Below are 19,003 nucleotides of genomic sequence, written 5' to 3'. Positions count from 1 at the left end.
AAAGGCCCTAGTAGGTGGCTAAAAAAAAAACCCAAACCCGTTGCCATCGAGTTGATTCCGACTCATAGCGACCCTATAGGACAGAGGAGAACTGCCCCATAGAGTTTCCAAGGAGCACCTGGCGGATTCAAACTGCTGACCTCTTGATTAGCAGCCATAGCACTTAACCACTATGCCACCAGGGTTTCCCCCATAGGACAGAGTAGAACTATTGTTATGAATATCCTTATCTGTTTGTTCTCTGGTAGTTTATTTCCCTGCCAAAGAAAACCTGAAAATCCTCTCACAGCCTGTGGGCGGCACTGCTGCTCTACCCAGAGTCAAAGAGACGCTTCCGGAGGTGAGTCTGAGTTCTTGTCCAGGAGAGCTTTCCAAGGAATTAGGACTTATCTGGACTACATTTCCCAAGGAGCTTCTCCTTCCTTGTCCCCCACTCCTCCTTTCCACCTTCAGTCTCAACTCTCCGTGAAATTGAAGCAGGAGGCTAGGAGAGGAGGTAAAGAAGGAGACTAAGCCTGGAGGGGCCATTCCAGGGTCTCTTAGGCCCCAAGGTGGCCAAGCTGGTCTGAAAACCAGAGGGTGAGTGACCCACTGTGCTCCGCACTTGGGCCCCTTCACCCAGCAAGCAGCAGCTGGTCCTTCATTGGACTGGCTCCGTATGGAACTCCCCAGGGCTCTTACCTTGCTGACCAGGCTGGGTCTGAGAAAGCAGGAACTGGGATACAGACTGTAAGTGGCTGGGAACCAGCACCAGCTGTTGTAGTGGATGGAGGGAAGTCATGTCCTGCACGTGTGGAGATAAAGACATCATCGAATGATCTAGCTCGGGGTGCCGGCCTCATCTGCAGATTGCTGACCTGACACATGTATTAGGTCATCTCCAGGCTCAGCGTTTGAGGGCAGTGACCTTGACTTACGCTCCCCCTGTGCACACCAGTGTCCAGCACATTGTAGCTGCTCCATTAATCTTCGTGTTATTACAGCCCCTTCACTTGGCTAGCAGAGCCTTGCAACATGTTGCAACTTAACCCTTGTCTTGTTTTTTTTGTGTGTGTGTCAGCCCTGTCCCCCAACTAAACTGAAAATGCCTTGGGGGCAGAGATTGGATATTACAGATCTCTCAAAAGCTTACCCTAGAAATGACATGCAATTCCAATTGCCCCTCCCCCCATTTATTTTATTTTATTTATTTTTTTTAACCTCAAGCCACTTGAGGCTGCAAGTCAATTCCTGGGGCTGAATCTTTCCTGGAGTGGCACTGGTGTGGGAAATGGGGGAAAGAGCAAGGTATCGGTTCTTAATAAAACCAATTTGGTTAAATAGGAAGCCCATTTCCCCTGGGTTTCTCCCACCAGTCCAGGAAATGGGAATACCAGTCCCAATGCTTGGGGGACCTGGGAGTCCTCTGTGCTCTAGACCCCAGGACTGCGCCCCCACTGGGCTGAGCTCAGCTTTGTGCATACAGAGAAGACTAAGTCAGCCCTTGCTGCATGAAGTGAAGGAAGGGTTGTACATTCCAGTCTTAAATATTTAAGGATAAGGGGTAGCTCTTTCTTCCCCAGGTGATCCACACCAAGAACGGGGCTCACCCCATGAACACGGCTCACCCCATGAACACACTACTGTTTCAGGATGCCTTTCTCCCCCATACCAGCACTCCACTCTAGTGTGGCTTTGATGTAAAACCTGGGGGGAGGGAAAGTGGCCCACTGGGGACAGAAATGTTCACAACCCTAGCAGGAGCTGTCACCATAGGCTTCCCCTGAATGTGGCAGGCAGACACCAAGGACACAGCTGCTAGGCCCACTGTTTTGGCAACACTGGCTCCATTTTCCCTCAGAGAGGCAGGGACTGGCCTCTTCACATTCCTAGCCAAGCTTTACCTTTAAGAGGAGTTTGCTTTGTTCCTCTACCCCTACCCCAGGCCTCCTAATCTCTTTCTAACCTTCCCTGCAGGGGCTTCTTTGGACAAATACTGATTAGCTGAGTTCCAGGCCTTGAGGCCAAAAACTTTGCAGAGGGCTTGAAAAGAACTCACTGGCCCAAAGAGAATATCAGGGTTCCCTGAAACGGGCTGGCACTTACCCCAGACATCTGGTTTCCAGACATCATGGTAGGTCCTTGCGACAGGTGGCATGGCCGATGGGAGAGGGGCTGCTGCAGGGAGTCACTGAGATCCTCGGTTTTAATCTGCAGGCGGAGGCAGGAGGACAGTGTCAGTCCTGGGCCTCCCAAGCAGAGAGAAATGGAAATTTAGAGAAGATCAAGGCAGGAGGTGAGCGAGGAGCCCGGCAAGTAAAGAGCTCAGTGCCTCCCAACCTGTGGCTGCACCTCCGGCTGAGTTCCCTGCCTGTGTGTGCCCTGCAGACCGGGGCGGCGGGCAGCGACATGTGTGAGCGGCCACTCCAGGCACCCATCTGCAGGATGGGGAACCCACTTAGAACCATGGTTCCCAAACACCATTCTGGGGGCTGGGCCGGTTCACCACGCAGCACAGGCTCTTCCTCAGTGAAGTGGGGAAAACGCGGTATTGGAGTGACCTTAAAAACAAAGCTTAATGTATTCTTTTCAATTCTGAAATTGTTCTTTTTTTTTTTTCCCCTTTGGTGGGGACGGAGAGATGTTAGAATACATTTGAGATGATAGTGATCCTAAATGGTGTTTTTAAAACTCCCTGCCTAGCAAAGTAAAAACTTGGCAACTCTTTATTGCTCTCCCCCAGTTTTGTTTTTTATTTTCCTGGTCCTTGAAATCCCAAAGCCTGGGAACCACCGGTCTGGAAGACTATCTTTCCTCCGTTCCCCACTTGTTTACCACTGCTCTGTGTCCTCTGAGTGCAAAGCTGCCTCAGCAGCTCACCTGTGTGGCTTTGGTGACAGTCCTTGCCTGTCTCCCTACAGGTGGGGACATGCCTTCCTTACAGCCACCATTGCAGTTGCAGCCTGAGGGGCCAATGGCAGTTTGCAAACTCTCTACAAGCTCTCCCACCCTTCAGTGACGGCACAAACCACCCACCTGTGTTTCCCAGGTGTCCAAGGACAGGGCAGGAAATACTGCTTGTGCCCAGCCTGCCCCCACCCAGAAAATGACTACCCTCTTGCAGCTTCTCAGGAAATCCATGGGGGAGGTGAAGCCAAGTGACTCTGAATTCCTATAATACGCCAAGGAACCCAGGATCTAGACCACACCTTAGGAAAGATATTGGTGAGACCCTCTGGTGGAGACAACTGGTGGTTCCCCTACCCAAATGGAAACTCTTGGCCATAGAGATTCTGGCTTAAACCACTTTCTTGGTCCACAGGGGGAACGTTGTCACTGACATCCTGGAATCTCTCCTGCCCCAGATTAGTTTAACCCATTTGGTAACCTGTTTAGGTTCACACTAACAGCTTCAGGCTCAGACTAATAACTATAATGTTTAATTTCTGTGGAAAAACTGTCTTTGGGTCACTGAAGAAAGAATTCCTCTTGGTTAGACGGGAAGATCCCATTGAGTGACATTAGAGAGTGAGACGGAAGCTCATGTCCTAAATGTGGTCCCTTGCACATAGTAGGAACCCACTGCATGTTAATTGAACAAGACATAAACAGAACCTAACTCGCCATCGTCTTAAATGAGGTACAGGGAGGAAAACATTGAGCAGGGAGCTAGGCTGACCTTGTCTCTGGTGCTAACTCTGCCCTGACTTATTATGTAAGCTTGAACAATCACTAAGCTTCTATAGGACTCAGTTTTCCCATCTGTTGTATGATTCTCCCCCTTTTAGCTCTAAAATGGAATTACTATTGTTATGCTATAGTGCATCTGGGAGACTTGGCTTGTCCAGGTTGCTGCAGTTTTCTTAGCTAAAGCAGCCTGAAAGAGCACCAAGAAGCCCTGGCTGCCCAGGCATTGGCAAGAAGATGCCTCTTCCAGGGACAGTCTTTATAAATCAGTCCTCTCTTCTGTCACCCAAGAAGCCTCTCCTGGAGCTTTGGAAGCAAAGAAGGAAGAGGGGGAAAGGAGAGAGATGGGAAACAGCCCTGTGGGCAGACAGTCAGACTTTCTGAAAACTCAAAAGCTATGGCTGCTGAGGGGGACAGTCCATGAGAGCCCCACTCCCTACCCACCCCCCCATATCCCTTTAGCTCTTCCCACTCCCACTTGGTGCCTCTATCTAAGAAGACTTGGTGTCCTAGTTCTGCTCCTAGAAATGAGAGCTTCCACATCCTAGATTCCAGGAAGAAATTTGGTAGCAGATTTCAAAAAACTAGAAGTAGATGATAAATGACTTATTTAAAAACCACCACCACCACCACCACCCCCACAGCAACTTTAAGGGCCCCTCTCAGAGGAGATTTTGACTTAGCTAAAGGCTTTTTAGCCAACCTCCCTTCCCTACCTCTCCCCTCTAGCCCCCGGGGATCCCCCATCTCAGAGGGGGTAGGTGAGGCAGGATGGAGGAAGGGGGGCAGAGGGAGAACATGGAAAATGGGCGCTGCAGTCATACTGGTGGAGCCCCCGCAGGCAGGCGGCTTGGCGGGCCTCCATCCAGCTCAGAGGCGAGTGGCAGGGCCCCTCATAGACTCATTATGCGCAATAAAGAGATAAGGAGGAGCAGCTATGACAGAGCTCAAAAACATGTGCTTTGCCTCCAACCTGGGTGCTATCTGTTAGAATCAGTGCCAGGTCCTCCTGCAACACTTACTCTCAGAAACCAGCGCCATCATAAAAGAAAACTCACCCTTTCATCTGCTTCTTGGATCAGTTGCCCTCCAAACTCTTTGGGGAGCACTCTGGATCTCCCAGTTCTGAAAACGAAGAGCCTGATAGTAGAAAAGTCCTGTGGGTATGAGTCTGGGGGTTTCTGATAAGCCCGTGTCTGATGCTGCTGTATTATGGCTTCACAGATCTTTAACTCTTCCATTTTTTCACAATTAATCATTCATCGGGTCTAATTACCCTAATAAGACAATCCTAAGCAAACCAAATTGAAAGACAAAAAGGAGACTTCTTTTTCAATGACAAGTTCTAAAACCTCAGCTGAGTGGGCTGCTGGGTCTCAGAAAGGGCAGAGTCAGAATAATGGGGAAAGGAGATACAGCCACAACTTCCACTGCCTACAGTGACATTTCTTGGACACTCTCCAGGGGCTAAGAAACTCAGAAATTAAAAAATAAAGTTCGTTCCAATTAAAAAAAAAAATCCCCTCTCACAGACATTGAGTGGAAAAGGTTGGAGTCTTTCCAGCCAACTGGGTGTTGGCTGTGGACTTGGGAAACGAGATAGAGAAACTTCTGTTGGATCCCATTGACTTCTAATGTGAGAACCGGAGGCAAATTGGATGAAAACCTGACTTCTCCTGGACTTGTGAAAACTCAACCAAACCTGAATTGTTCCTGGAATCAGAAAGATGTCCCCGGGGTCTCTTTGGCAGCTCTTCTTACGCAGGTGGACTATTTCTCCAGGCTCTACCCGAGACGGGATAATCCCAGGGATGGTGGCCACCACAAAGTGCTGGGCTTTGTCACAGCCATGATCATTCTGTCCACTTAGTGGACAAGCATTGTTGGTTCAGGGTCTTCTCCACCTACTGAGCTGTGTAAAGGTGTTACATTGAGTCTTGGGCAGTGACCAGGGCGGTAAAAAAGTATGTGTGATTATCTTCTCTAATCCCAGTGAACTCCCTGACACCAACTACTTTAGAAAGCAGTAAACTTATTCTGGAAGGAGAGAGCCCCTTCTGAGGAGGTGGAAGCCCTTTAGACATTCCTTCCCTGGCTTTACCTCCCAGCCAGGAGGTGTAGAGGCAAGCATTCACCTTACCATCTCTCAGAGGCCCAAGGCACTTCCGAGACAGTAAAGAGTTATATAGCAAGACGTTGACAAGACTCAGACAAGGGAATGGTCTCCTGACTCTTCCCTGGTGCTCTTCCTACAAAACAGTAATACAAAATGCCCCAGGGGTAGGGGAGAAAATAGACCATAGCTGATGGAAAAGGTGAGGTTCTGACCCAGATGTACACTTGGACCTCCTACTAATCAGCCGCTTTGAGGTGATGGGACAGGGCATGGTGAAGCTGGGGTCCTCACTCTTAGCCCCTTCCCCAGTGGCATTTTCACATGGCCCTTTTGGGGGAAAAACAGCCCAACACTAATGAATATATCACTGGCAATGGAAATGATCAAAGCTGTTGTCCCAGTTGCATAACTCGTTTGTGGAAAGTGTTTCATAAACATTTCACAAGAAGGAGGATTTCAAAGCATGGACATCTCCCAACCTGCCTTCAATTACAGGCAAGGTTTTTTCTTTCTTTCTTTCTTTCTTTCTTTTTTTCTTTCTCCCCCTCTACACTTTTCCCTAGCAGTGAATAAGGGTTTCTGTTTTGTAAATGATCTATACAATGTTGGCCAACATGTTGCTCATGAAAACATCTGACAAATACATTTCAGGTAGTGGAATGGGGCAGGCAAGTAACTCATTTCAAGTAAACGAGGGTGAAAATACCCCAAGAGATGGTGGCTGTTTCTGCTTGGAGGATGCTCCTCTCTGTGGCTCTTGACTGCTCCCCACAAGCCCAGGGCCACAAGCCTCCTGGGTGACCCTGGGAAGAGCCTAGGGAGACGGCTTCATTCAGGCCCCAGTCTCCATTCAGACCTATGCTAAACCAGCCTAGCTGCACCTTTGCCAGTGCAAACTGGGATCTTCTCCCTGACAGCATCAGGCTTCCAGACAAAGGAGGAAAGAAAAAGACACGGGACCCTTTAATAAACAAATAACTCCATGGTGGGCTAGAGCCACTTGAAGTTGCTTTGTCCTTAAAAAAAAGCTTTCTGAAGAGGCATCCTTGTTTTTCCCGCTTGCACCTACCCTGGAAATGCAACATGCTTATCCGTCCTGTTGTTAATACTTTGTCTCCTGTTCTTAGGACGAAGCTTTGCGAGTGCCGACACATGTGTGAAAAACCCCATCATTTTAAGCCCATAAACTTTTTCTTCTCCCTCTGGGGTGTAAGTCCTTGAATTTGCTAGGTTAAAAAACCCTAGAAAGGAGGCTGTGCCCTCAGTGAGGACCCATCCTCACACAGTTTTACGGTGCCCAGGTATAAAAGGGCAGACTTGAACAATTTTAACCAGTGCACCTCTTTGCAGCCCCTCCTGGCATCCCCTCCAGCGGGAGCTACATAGGTAGGCATTCTAACCAGAGCTGTCTGGGTCTCCTGGTAGCCTACCTAGTAGACAAGAGGACTTTGGCTGGGGAAGAGTGCCACACATTGCTCACATAGGGGGCTGCTCTGCCCACCAAACAAGTAAAATGGTGGGAGGTAGGGGAAGAAATGCTGAGCATGGTTTTTTAATCAAACTCTGAGAACCGTCTCTGGGCCCAGTGGCTATTTTGGGGAATGCCACTCACCATCCCACTTGGTCCTCTGTATATACGTATGCCACCCAACACGGAAGGGCTCTGCTATCCTTCTCAGCAGACATCCCAGAAACAAGCATAAGGCTCAGCACCAATCAATACACCTGACTCAAGGTCCTGCCCCTGCCTCTACCTAGGTGCACGGTCTTATACTATTACTTTGCTCACTCTCTAGGCCTAGATTATTCCTCTGAACAAGAAGGGAAATAGACTAGATGAATCTACTTAAGAAACCTGTAATCTATAAAAGAGAGAGTGGGAGTAGACTCCTTAAAGTTTGTTGTATTACTAGACCCATTTTACAGATGAAAAGACTTAGGCTTGGAGATATTAATAAACTTGCTTAAAGTCACACTGCTGGTAAATAATACAGCTGAGGTTTCAATCTGAGTCTGTCTTAACTCCATACCTCCTCTATATGACCCTCTACATCTGGTATAAGAAACCTTGGTGGCACAACGGTTAATCGCTCAGCTGCTAACTGAAAAGTTGGTGGTTGGAATCCACCCAGCAGCTCTGTAAGAGAAAGGCCTGGCAATCTGCTCCCATAAAGATTACAGCTAAGAAAACCCTATGGGGCAGCTCTACTGTCACACAGGGTCGTTATGAGTCTGAATCAACTTGACAGCAGCCAACAGCAACGACAATAACTGGTATGGAGGGTATACTCTAACTTATTATGTATAACGGGATCATAAAATAATCAAGGTAGCTTGGTGCCAAGTGCACAGCAGATACTCAACAAGCGTTGACATTCCTCCTTCCCTATCAGAGCTGGTAGGAAATGTAGATATCACCTGATGCAAACCTTACATTTTACAGATATAACTCCTGAAGCCCAGAGAGGGGAAGTAACTTTCTCAGTGAAACACAGCTAAAGTTGCAGCCAAGCCAGGCTTGGAGACCAATCCAGGGCCAATTAGGATAATCTCCTAACTCCCCATCCAGTGTTGCCTCATCTAACTCAGTAGTAGCCCTGATCTCATCACCCCGATGGGATTTAGCCTAAGTCAAAAAGAAGTCCCCACTCAGAGAGTTCTCAATTACTGCACAAGCTGAGATCTAAGTACAGGTGAAGCACACATCTATTAGATGTGATAACATAATGCATCTGGTGCCGGACCCAGCTTCCTGTCCTTCCTTGCCTCTCACGTATACCGATTAACTCCAGGAGCTTGGTATTTGTTTTTTCCCTCCCTCATTACGGGAAGAGAGATGAAGACGAGAAAAGAAGACGCAGACATGCTGTGAAATCCCATCCTGGTGTGTGTTTACTTTACTTTGGGGTTCAAAATGAAACCAGTAAAAGGAAGTGTAGCTACCCTGCCTGCCTGACCTACACACACACACACAGAGCACCGAATCTGTAAAGCACTAGACTAGTTCTGTGAGAATCAGCTGAAGAAAACACTTTAGAGATTGACAAGCACTTTTAAATGTATTATCACGTATTCTTCACGGCAATTCAATGAGGGGAATAATCTTATCAAACAGTTTTCCCAGACCTAGGAGCCAAGGCTCGGAGAACTTAAGCAGCATGCTCAAAGTTACACAGCGAGGAAGAGCAGAGCCTGATTTTATAATTAGGTCTTTGGCCCACAGACTCTACCCTCTTCTGCCTGTCCCTCGCTGTGTGAGGCAACTTCCCTGGGTCTCCCACCCAGAACTGCTGTACTCCCTGGAGTTACTGAGAAGTGCCTGTCAAGTTTTGCCTTCTCTGGGCATTATGTTGTTTTTAACTAGGATGCATGCTTGGTGTAAACATTTCCACAAGCGCAGTGTAGGACTTTTCACATGTATATGTAGTCTAAGCAGTTATTGAAAGCAGCGTTTTCAACAAGTTTGAATTGGACTCTTTTTGGCATTTCTAGGTGCCTGTCTCTGAGGTAGTTGCTTGTCTCTGAATGACTAAGCATTGACTGTAGGTGAAAGTAGTCTTCCAGCAAAGCTGGGGTCTTTGTCTCTTGTCTTCTTGTGCCACCCAAAAGTAGGGTACCTCTCTTGGTCCTCTGACACCGGGGTTGCTCCCACCACTGTGGAGTAGATGGTCTTCCACGGAGCAGGCCTTATGTGCAGAGGTTTCCTGCCTCATAAAGGTCCCTTTCCAAGTTCAGTTTAGCAAACATTTACTAAGCACTTATTACGTACCAAGAGTCACTTAAACCAAACCAAACCTGTTGCTGTCAAGTTGATTCCAACTCATAGTGACCCTACAGGACAGAGTAGAACTGCCCCACAGGGTTTCCAAGGCTGTAAATTTTTACAGAAGCCATCCGCCACGTCTTTCTCCTGCAGAACTGTGGTAGTTTTGAACTGCTAACCTTTTGATTAGCAGCCGAGTGCCTAACCACTGTGCCACCAGTGCCCCTTTGGAGGATAGCCAGAGAAAGGCAAGTCAAGTAAGGAAAGCCCCACTGAAGAAAAGTCCTTCCGAGCAGCCTCGAAAGACAGAGTGGAGCTCCCAAGGAAGTGGAAGGAGCTGCCCATACCATGGGCAGAGGCAAGGGCAGCAGGCAGGGGCCGCATGGTGGAAGCCTGAAGCCTGTATGCCATGCAAAGGGGGTTTAGACTGGACTTTTTTTTGAGGGCAGTGTGTAACTAGTAAAGGGGAGTGACATACAAGCTTTTAGTCGTAGTTCAGTCATCTTAAAAGGCGTGGGAAATCCAGATTTGAAGAGTATAACTGTAAGCAGGGTAACTGGTTTAAAAGTTATCCACTGCAATCGTCTTGGTAAGAACTTACAAGGGCGCGCCTAAGGCCAAAACAGGGAGAACGGGGCAGAGAAGGCAGAATGGAGAGCTTGTAGGATATAAAACTCATTTCCACCCCTGAAGGTGTATCTTTTGTAATAAAGGACTATTATATTTTAGGACTTCCTTATAGAATGCTTGAAGGGCTGAAAGAACTAGCACTAAAAACTCTGAAAGAACGTAAGCCAAACTCCTAATTATAGAGGAAGTGGAAGGAATTTGGGGTTCTAGAAGGTATTCACTTTCTAAGTCATATATTTCTGCACTGTTTAATTTTTTTTAAAGCTAATTATTAATTTGAAGTTAGGAAAAAATTAAAATAAAAACAATAAAACTAAAAAAAACCAAACCCGATGCTGTTGAGTCAATTCTGACTCATAGTGACCCTACGGGACAGAGTAGAACTGCCCCATAGAGTTTCCAAGGAGCGCCTGGTGGATTCGGACTGCTAACTTTTTGGTTAGCAGCCATAGCACTTAACCATTACGCCACCAGAGTTTCCTATAAAAGAATAAACAGTCAAAATCTATAGTTTACAGGTATTTCATTGTTTCATTACAGATGTTTTCATTATCTACTGCTGCTATAACAGAATCACCACAAGTGTATGGCTTTAACAAAAAGAAATTTATTATCTTACACTTTAGGAGGCTAGATGTCCGAATTCAAGGCGATGGCTCTAGGTAAAGGCTTTCTTTCTCTATTGGCTCTGGAGAAAGGTCCTTGCCTCCTCTGCTTCTGCTTCCTGGAGATCTCCCTTTGTCTTGGCATCTATCTTAACCTGTCTCTGCACACTCGACTGTTTAATCTCAGAAGAGATGGACTCAAGACACACCCTACACTAATCCTGTCTTGTTAACATGACAAAGACAACCCATTCCCAAGTGGGATTATAACCAAAGGCATAGAGGTTAGGATTTATAACACATATTTTGGGGGGACACAATTCAATCCATAGCAATAGCCATTATAGTTTTGGAGTTTCACCTTTTGCCTGGGGAAAGGAAAGGGTGAATTAGAGGCATATTATATAAATAAAATAAATAAACATATGTGCGTGTGTATATATACGTATATCTCCCGGTGCCATCAAGTTAATTAGTCGATTCCAACTTATAGTGACCCTATAGCACAGAGTAGAACTGCCCCATGGGTTTTTCAAGGAGCGTCTGGTGGGTTTGAACTGCCAACCTTTTGGTTAGCAGCTGTGGCACTTAACCACTACGCTACCAGGGTTTCCATATACATACATCCATATATCTAGATACTCACACACACAGTAAAACCTGCAAAAGCTGGAATCTGTATAAGGCAGATACCTGTCAGAGAAGGAAAACTCAAATATTTTCCACTAAAATGAGGGAGAGAACAGTGGTAAGATTGCATCCTGTCGAAGGTGGAAAACTTGCAAGACCCAGAAAAACAAGGGACTCCCAATTGGTTGCTGTCAACTCTGATTTACGGGAACCCTAGTGGCACAGTGGTTAAGAGCTACGGCTGCTAACCAAAAGGTTGTCAGTTTGAATCCACCTGCCTCTCCTTGGAAACCCTATGGGGAAGTTCTACTCTGCCCTACAGGGTTGCGATGAGTCGGAGTCGACTCGATGGCAATGGGTACAGGTATGTGTCTCAGAGCAGAACTGTGCTCCAGAGGGCTTTCGATGGCTGCGATCTTTCGGAAGTAGATTGCCAGGTCTTTCTTCTGAAGTGACTCTGGATGGACTCAAATCTCCAACCTTTTGGTTAGCAGCCGAGCATGTTAACCATTTGTACCACCCAGGGACTGACAGACTCTGTGTGTATGTGTGTTTTTTTTTTTTTTTTAAAGCTTTACCTGGAAATACACCTCCTGCTCTCACCACATCTTGAGTCACTGTCTCCCAGAAGACAACATCTGGGATGTGGTCTGAAGACCTCACCTATACATTTCCACAATGCTTTACAATTTACAGAACACTTTCAAATAGAGGCATACCTCAAGAGATATTGCAGTCAGGTCCAGACCACCGCAATAAAGCAAGTATAGCAATAAAGTGAGTCACATGAATTTTTTGTTTGCCAGTGCATATAAAAGTTATATTTACACTACACTGTAGTCTATTAACATCGGAAGCCCTAGTGGCATAGTGGTTAAGAGCTACAGCTGCTAACCAAAAAGGTCAGCAGTTCTAATCCACCAGGCTCTCTTTGGAAACTCTATGGGGTAGTTCTACTCTGTCCTACAGGGTCACTATGAGTTGCAATCGACTCAACGGCAACGAGTTTGGTGTTTTGGTTTGGCAGTCTGTTAAGTGTGCAATAGCATTATGTCTAAAAAATGTACATACCTTAATTAAAAAATAATTTCTTGCTAAAAAATGCTATCATCTGAGCCTTCAGCAAGTCAAAATCTTTTTGCTGGTGGAGGATCTCACGTCAATGTTGATGGCTGCTGACTGATCAGGGTGCTGGTTGCTGAAGGTTGGAGTGGCTGTGGCAATTTCTTAAAGTACGACAACAATGAAGTTTGCAGCATCGATTGGCTCTGCCTTTCACAAAAGATTTCTCTGTAGCATGCGATGCTGTTTGATAGCATTTTTTCCCACAGTAGAACTGCTTTCAAAATCGGAGTTAATCCCCTCAAACCCTATTGCTGCTCTATCAACTAAGCTTATGTAATATTCTAAATCCCTTGTTGTCATTTCACCTTCTTTGCTCATCCATAAGAAGCAACTCTTCATCTGTTGAAATTTTAACATGAAATTGCAGCAGCTCAGTTACATCTTCAGTTTCCACTTCTAACTCTAGTTCTCTTGCTCTTTCCACCACATCTGTGTTATCTCCTCCACTGAAGTCTTGAACCCCTTAAAGGCATCCAAGAAGGTTAGAATCAACTTCTTGTTAATGTTGATATTTGGACCTCCTCCCATGAATGTTAATGTTGATATTTGGACCTCCTCCCATGAATCACGAATGGTCTTAATGGCATCTGGAATGGTGAATCCTTCCCAGAAGGTTTTCAATTTACTTTTCCCGGATCCATCAGTGGAATCACTATCTAAGGCCGCTATAGCCTTACCAAATGTGTTTCTTAAATAATAAGACTCGAAAGTTGAAATTACCCCTTGACCCATGGGCTGCAGAGTGGATGCTGTTAGCAGGCACGAAAACAACATTAGTCTCCTTGTACATCTCCATCACAGCTCTTGGGTGACCAGGTGCATTGTCAATGAGCAGTAATATTTTGAAAGGAATCTTTTTTTCTGAGCAGTAGGTCTCAACAGTGGGCTTAAAATATTCAGAAACCATGTTGTAAACCGATGTGCTATTATCCAGGCTTTGTTGTTCCATTTATAGACCACAGGCAGAGCAGATGTAACATAATTCTCGAGGGCCCTATGATTTTCAGAATGGTAAATGAGCACTGGCTTCAACTTAAAGTCACCAGCTACATTAGCCCCAATAAGACAGTCAGCCTGTCTTTTGAAGTTTTGAAGCCAGCCATTGACTTCTCCTCTCTCGTTATGAAAGTCTTAGTATCTTTTTCCAATAAGGCTGTTTCGTCTACATTGAAAATCCATCGGTTAGTATTAGCTAGAGCTTCTGGATAACTTGCTGCAGCATCTACATCGGCGCCTGCTGCTTTGCCCTGCGTTTTATGTTATAGAGACGGCTTCTTTCCTTAAACCTCATGAACCAACCTCTATTAGCTTCAAACTTTTCTTCTGCAGCATCCTTACCTCTCTCAGCCTTCATAGAATTGAAGAGTTAGGGTCTTGCTCTGGGTTAGGCTTTGGCTTAAGGGAATGTTGTGACTGGTTCGATCTTTTACTCAGACCACTAAAACTTTCGCCATATCACCAATGAGGCTGTTTCACTTTCTTATCATTCGTATGTTCACTAGAGCAGCATTTTTAATTTCCTTCGAGAACCTTTTCTTTGCATTTGCAATTTGGCTAACTGGGAAAGAGGCCTAGCTTTGGGACAGTCTCAGCGTTCAACATGCCTTCCTCACTAAGGTTAATCATTTCTAGCCTTTGATTTAAAGTGAGAGACTTGCAACTCATCCTTTCACTTGAACACTTAGAGGCCACTGTAGGGTTATTAATCGTCCTAATTTCAAGATTGTTATGTCTCAGGGAACGGGGAGGCCTGAGGAGAGGGAGAGAGATGGGGGAACAACTGGTTGGTGGAGCAGTTAGAACACATACAACATCTATCGATTTAGTTCACCATCTTATATGGGTGTGGTTCATGGTGCCCCAAAATAATTACAATAGTAATGTCAAAGGTCACTGATCACAGATCACCATAATAGATACAATAATAATGAAAAAGTTTGAAATATTGCAAGAATTAACAAAATGGGACACAGAGACATGAAGTGAGCACATGCTGTTGGAAAAATGGTGTCCGCAGACTTACTCAACACAGGGTTGCCACAAACCTTCAATTTGTAAAAAACACAGTACCTATGAAATGCAATAAAGCAAAGTGCAATGAAACACGGTATGCCTGTACACCATTTTAGCTGATTTTCATAATACTCCCATGAGGTAGAAAAAGCAGGTAATGTTAATCCCATTCTGCAGTTGAGGAAACCAAGGCTTACAAAGGTAAGAGTTTACCCAAGGTCACATAGCTAGCTAGCAGCAGAGCTATGGTTTGAACCCAAGCCATCTGACTTAACAGTCAACCTGCCTTCCTAATTCCTAAGATTTTCTGAGGAGGCCTTGCAAATAAAAGGATTTTCAAAGTCACTGAAATCTATCCCTTGAAGCATCAAAGCCTTTTATTTCAGTTTTAGATAGGTTTTATTGATTTCATTTTGTATAAAGATATTGCAAAAAGGTATCATATATCCCCCAAAATAAACAAACCTGTTGCTGTTGAGTCAGTTCTGACTCATAGCAGCCCTACAGGACAAAGTAGAACTGCCCCCTAGGGTTTCCAAGGCTGTAATCTTTACGGAAGCAGACTGCCACATCTTTCTCCCTCGGAGTGGCTGGTGGGTTCAAACCACCAGCCTTTTGATTAGCAGCCAAGTGCTTAACCACTGCACCACAAGGGCCCCTTGACGAACAAGTACTGACACGTTATTATTAACTAAGGTCCACAGTTTACATCGGAGTTCACTCTTCGTGTCCTATGGGTTTCAGTTTTTCCAGGTTTTTGCCACCTTCCCAACAACCAGGTTTTTATCTGCTACTGTTGGTATGCTTGCTTCTAGCAGCCCCCTATCCCACCTCTAACATGCAGTTTTTATTCACAAAGGCCTGGAAAAACCAGAAAATTAAGCTTGTTAACTGTATCTAAAATACAAGTCAAATGATTTCCTAAGGCCAAACATCTAGGAAGTGGCAAAGCTGGAATTCGAACCTAAGTCTGACAGGAATCAAAATCAATCCGCTTTCTACCACATCACACGGACTTAAAAAGTCACGCCAAGCTCAACTCGTTTCCTTTTATATAAGGTTCCTATCTGGTAGACCAGGTGGATGCTATAATTGTGGTTTGTTGTTGTTGTTGTTAGGTGCTGTCAAGTTGGTCCCAACTCCTAGCGACCCTATGTACAACGGAACGAAACACTTCCCAGTCGTGTGCCATCCTTACAATCATTTCTATATTTGAGCTCATTGTTGCAGCCACTGTGTCAATCCATCTTGTTGAGGGCCTTCCTCTTTTTTGCTGACCCTGTACTTTACCAAGCATGATGTCCATCTCCAGGGACTGGTCCTTCCTGCTAACATACCCAAAGTATGTGAAACAAAGTCTTGCCATCTTTGTTTCTAAGCAGCATTCTGGAGGTACTTCTAAAACAGATTTGGTTGTTCTTCAGGCAGTCAATGGTATATTCAATATTCTTCGCCAACACCATAATTCAAAGGCATCAGTTTTTCTTCTGTCTCCCTTATTCATTGTCCAGCTTTCACATGCATATGAATGAGGTAATTGAAAATACTATGGCTTGGGTCAGGCACACCTTAGTCCTCAAAGTGACATCTTTGATTTTTAACACTTTAAAGAGATCTTTTACAGCAGATTTGCCCAATGCAATACGTCGTTTGATTTCTTGACTGTTGCTTCCATGGGTGTTGATTGTGGATCCAAGTAAAATGAAGACCTTGACAACTTCAATCTTTTCTCCGTTTATGAAGATGTTGCTTATTGGTCCAGTTGTGAGGATTTTTGTTTTCTTTATGTTGAGGTGTAATCCATACCGAAGGCTGTAGTCTTTGATCTTCATCAGTAAGTACTTCAAGTCCTCTTCACTTTCTGCAAGCAAGGTTGTGTCATCCGCATATCACAAATTGTTAATGAGTCTTCCTCCAATCCTGATAGTGTTCTTCTTCATATAGTCCAGCTTCTCAGATTTGCTCAGCATACAGTTTGAAAAAGTATGGTGAAAGGATACAACCCTGAAGCACACCTTTCCTGGTTTTAAACTATGTAGTATCTCCTAGTTCTGTTTGACCAACTGCCTCTTGATCTACGTACAGGTTCCTTGTGAGCATAATTAAGTGTTCTGGAATTCCCATTCTTCTCAATCTTTTCCATAATTTGTTATGATCCAGACAGTCAAATGCCTTTGCCCAGTCAATAAAACACAGCTAAACATCTTTCTGGTATTCTCTGCTTTCGGCCTCAATCCATCTGACATGAGCAGTATAGCCCCGTTCCATGAACTCTTCTCAGTCCAGCTTGAATTTCTGGCACCTCCTAGGTGTTTGTCGATGTACTGCTGCAACCGTTTTTGAATTATCTTCAGCAAAATTTTACCTATATGTGATGTTAATGATATTGTTCGATAATTCCTGCATTCCATTGGATCATCTTTCTTAGGAATGGACATAAATATGGATGTCTTCCACTCGGTTGTCTAGGTAGCTGTCTTCCAAACTTCTTTGCATAAATGAGTGAGTACTTCCAGTATCGCATCCATTTATGGAACCATCTCAATTGGTATTTCGTCAATTCAATTGGTTTTTCACCAATGCCTTCAGTGAAGCTTGGACTTCTTCCTTCAGTACCTTCTTGATCATATGCTGTCTCCTGAAATGGTTGAATGTTGACCAATTCTTTTTGGTACATTGACTCTCCGTGTTCCTTCCATCTTCTTTTGATGCTTCTTGTGTCATTCAATATTTTGCCCATAGAATCCTTCAATACTGCAACTCACTGCTCGAATTTTTTCTTCAGTTCTTTCAGCTTGAGAAATGCTGGGTGTATTCTTCTCTTCTGGTTTTCTAACTCCAGGTCTTTCACATTTCATCATAATACTTTATTTTGTCTTCTTGAGCCACCCTTTGAAATCTGCCGTTCAGCTCTTTTACTTCATCATTTCTTCCATTCACTTTAGCTACTCTACATTCAAGAGCAAGTTTCAGAGTCTCTTTTGCATTCATTTTGGATGGTTCAAATGGTCAATGTGCTCGACTGCTAACCAAAGGGCTGGAGATTCAAGTCCACCCTGGTGATCTACTTCTGAAAAATCAGCCACTGAAAGCTCTACTCTGACGCTCATGGGGTTGCTATGAGGCGGAGTTGACTTGAGGGCAACTGAAACCCGATATATGTACAAATGTATTATTTCTGGAGGTCAAGATGAGGTCGTATGGCCTGAGATAGGGCTGATTAATGGGTCTCTGCCATCCAGGAGGGAAGTCTCCAATGGCGTGCCATAGCCTCTGCTCTGGTCTAGTTTTACTAAGAGTGTTTTCAATAACCTGGATGAAGATGTAGCATGCTAACTTATTAAATCTCCATATAAGGAATAGGGCTAGCTAGTACCTTGCTCAAAGACAAAGACATCAAGATTCAAAAAAAAAAAAAACCAAGCTTGAAAACATAGAAGGGAAAAAAGTAATAAGATAAAACTGAATAGAAGAAAATGTTAAAATCCTTCACTTAGAATATGAAAATTATCTGCACAAGTTGAGATTTTATATTCAAAAATACTCGGGAGTCATTAACTAACTCTAAGAACTTGTAAATTGACAGTGTGATATAATTATTTGTAAAAAACCTGTAAGATAGGCAGAAGAAACAGAAGTAGAGTATCTAAATCAAGGACAGTTGCCCTGCTTGACCATTTAAGTTCCATGAAACCAAAAACCAAACCAAACTCCTTGTTGTCGAGACAATTTTGACTCATAGTGACCCTATGGGACAGAGTAGAACTGCCCCATAGGGTTTCCAAGGAGCAACTGGTGGATTTGAACTGCTGACCTTTTAGTTAGCAACTGTGTGCTTAGCCACTGCATCACCAGGGCTCCAGCTCCATAAGGGCAGTCCCCATTCCCGTCTTATTTGTGACTGGCACAACTGGAATCAGGGCACAATAAATTAACAGTACCTGCTCTATAAAAATGTGATAGATGAATGAATGAATGGTCCCACCGAACTCTGGCCTAGCCAGATCTCATATGAGTAGTGAGTGTTGTACAGTTGGGGACGTTATACTTAAAAAGGACGATGGACAGACTGAAGCATATGCATATAAAGGCCAGGGCACAACCAAACAAGTTCAAAGAGTTTTATAAAAGCAAAAAATTAGAAGCAGTCATCAAAAGGGGGATGAAAAATAAAGTTATATTAAAACAGGAGAATGTTAAATCCATTACTATAAAGTCACTTCTGACACACGGCGACCCCAAGCCTTACTGAGTAGAACTCGTCTACAGGGTTCTCTTCTCTGTAATCATTATGTAAGCAGATTGCCAGGCCGTGGTGCTGCTGGGTAGGTTTGAGACACTAGCCTTTAGGTTACCAGCTGATCACAAACTGCTTGCGTCACCCAGAGACCTTAGTGGAATATTATGTAGTCATTAAGAAGAGCTTTATAACTCTATATGTATTGCCATAAAACT

At 44.6% G+C, this 19,003-nt stretch overlaps 1 protein-coding gene across 3 annotated transcripts in view; it reads right to left on the bottom strand.

The window, feature by feature from the left end:
* Positions 1 to 19,003, bottom strand: part of POU2F3 (POU class 2 homeobox 3) — a 117,810-nt gene that overhangs the window by 21,414 nt on the left and 77,393 nt on the right. For all 3 annotated transcript variants that reach the window (XM_049857204.1, XM_049857203.1, XM_049857205.1), the window contains 2 exons: positions 2,086 to 2,190; positions 682 to 784 (listed from right to left, as the gene is read on the bottom strand). In XM_049857204.1, coding sequence (XP_049713161.1) covers positions 682 to 784; positions 2,086 to 2,190 — 208 coding nt within the window. The remainder of the gene's footprint in view (positions 1 to 681; positions 785 to 2,085; positions 2,191 to 19,003) is intronic.

Source organism: Elephas maximus, chromosome 17 (genome assembly GCF_024166365.1).
Source record: "Elephas maximus indicus isolate mEleMax1 chromosome 17, mEleMax1 primary haplotype, whole genome shotgun sequence".
NCBI lineage: Eukaryota > Metazoa > Chordata > Mammalia > Proboscidea > Elephantidae > Elephas > Elephas maximus.
The sequence above is the reverse complement of the archived record's forward strand: the minus strand, read 5'-3'. Positions and strand labels throughout refer to the sequence as shown.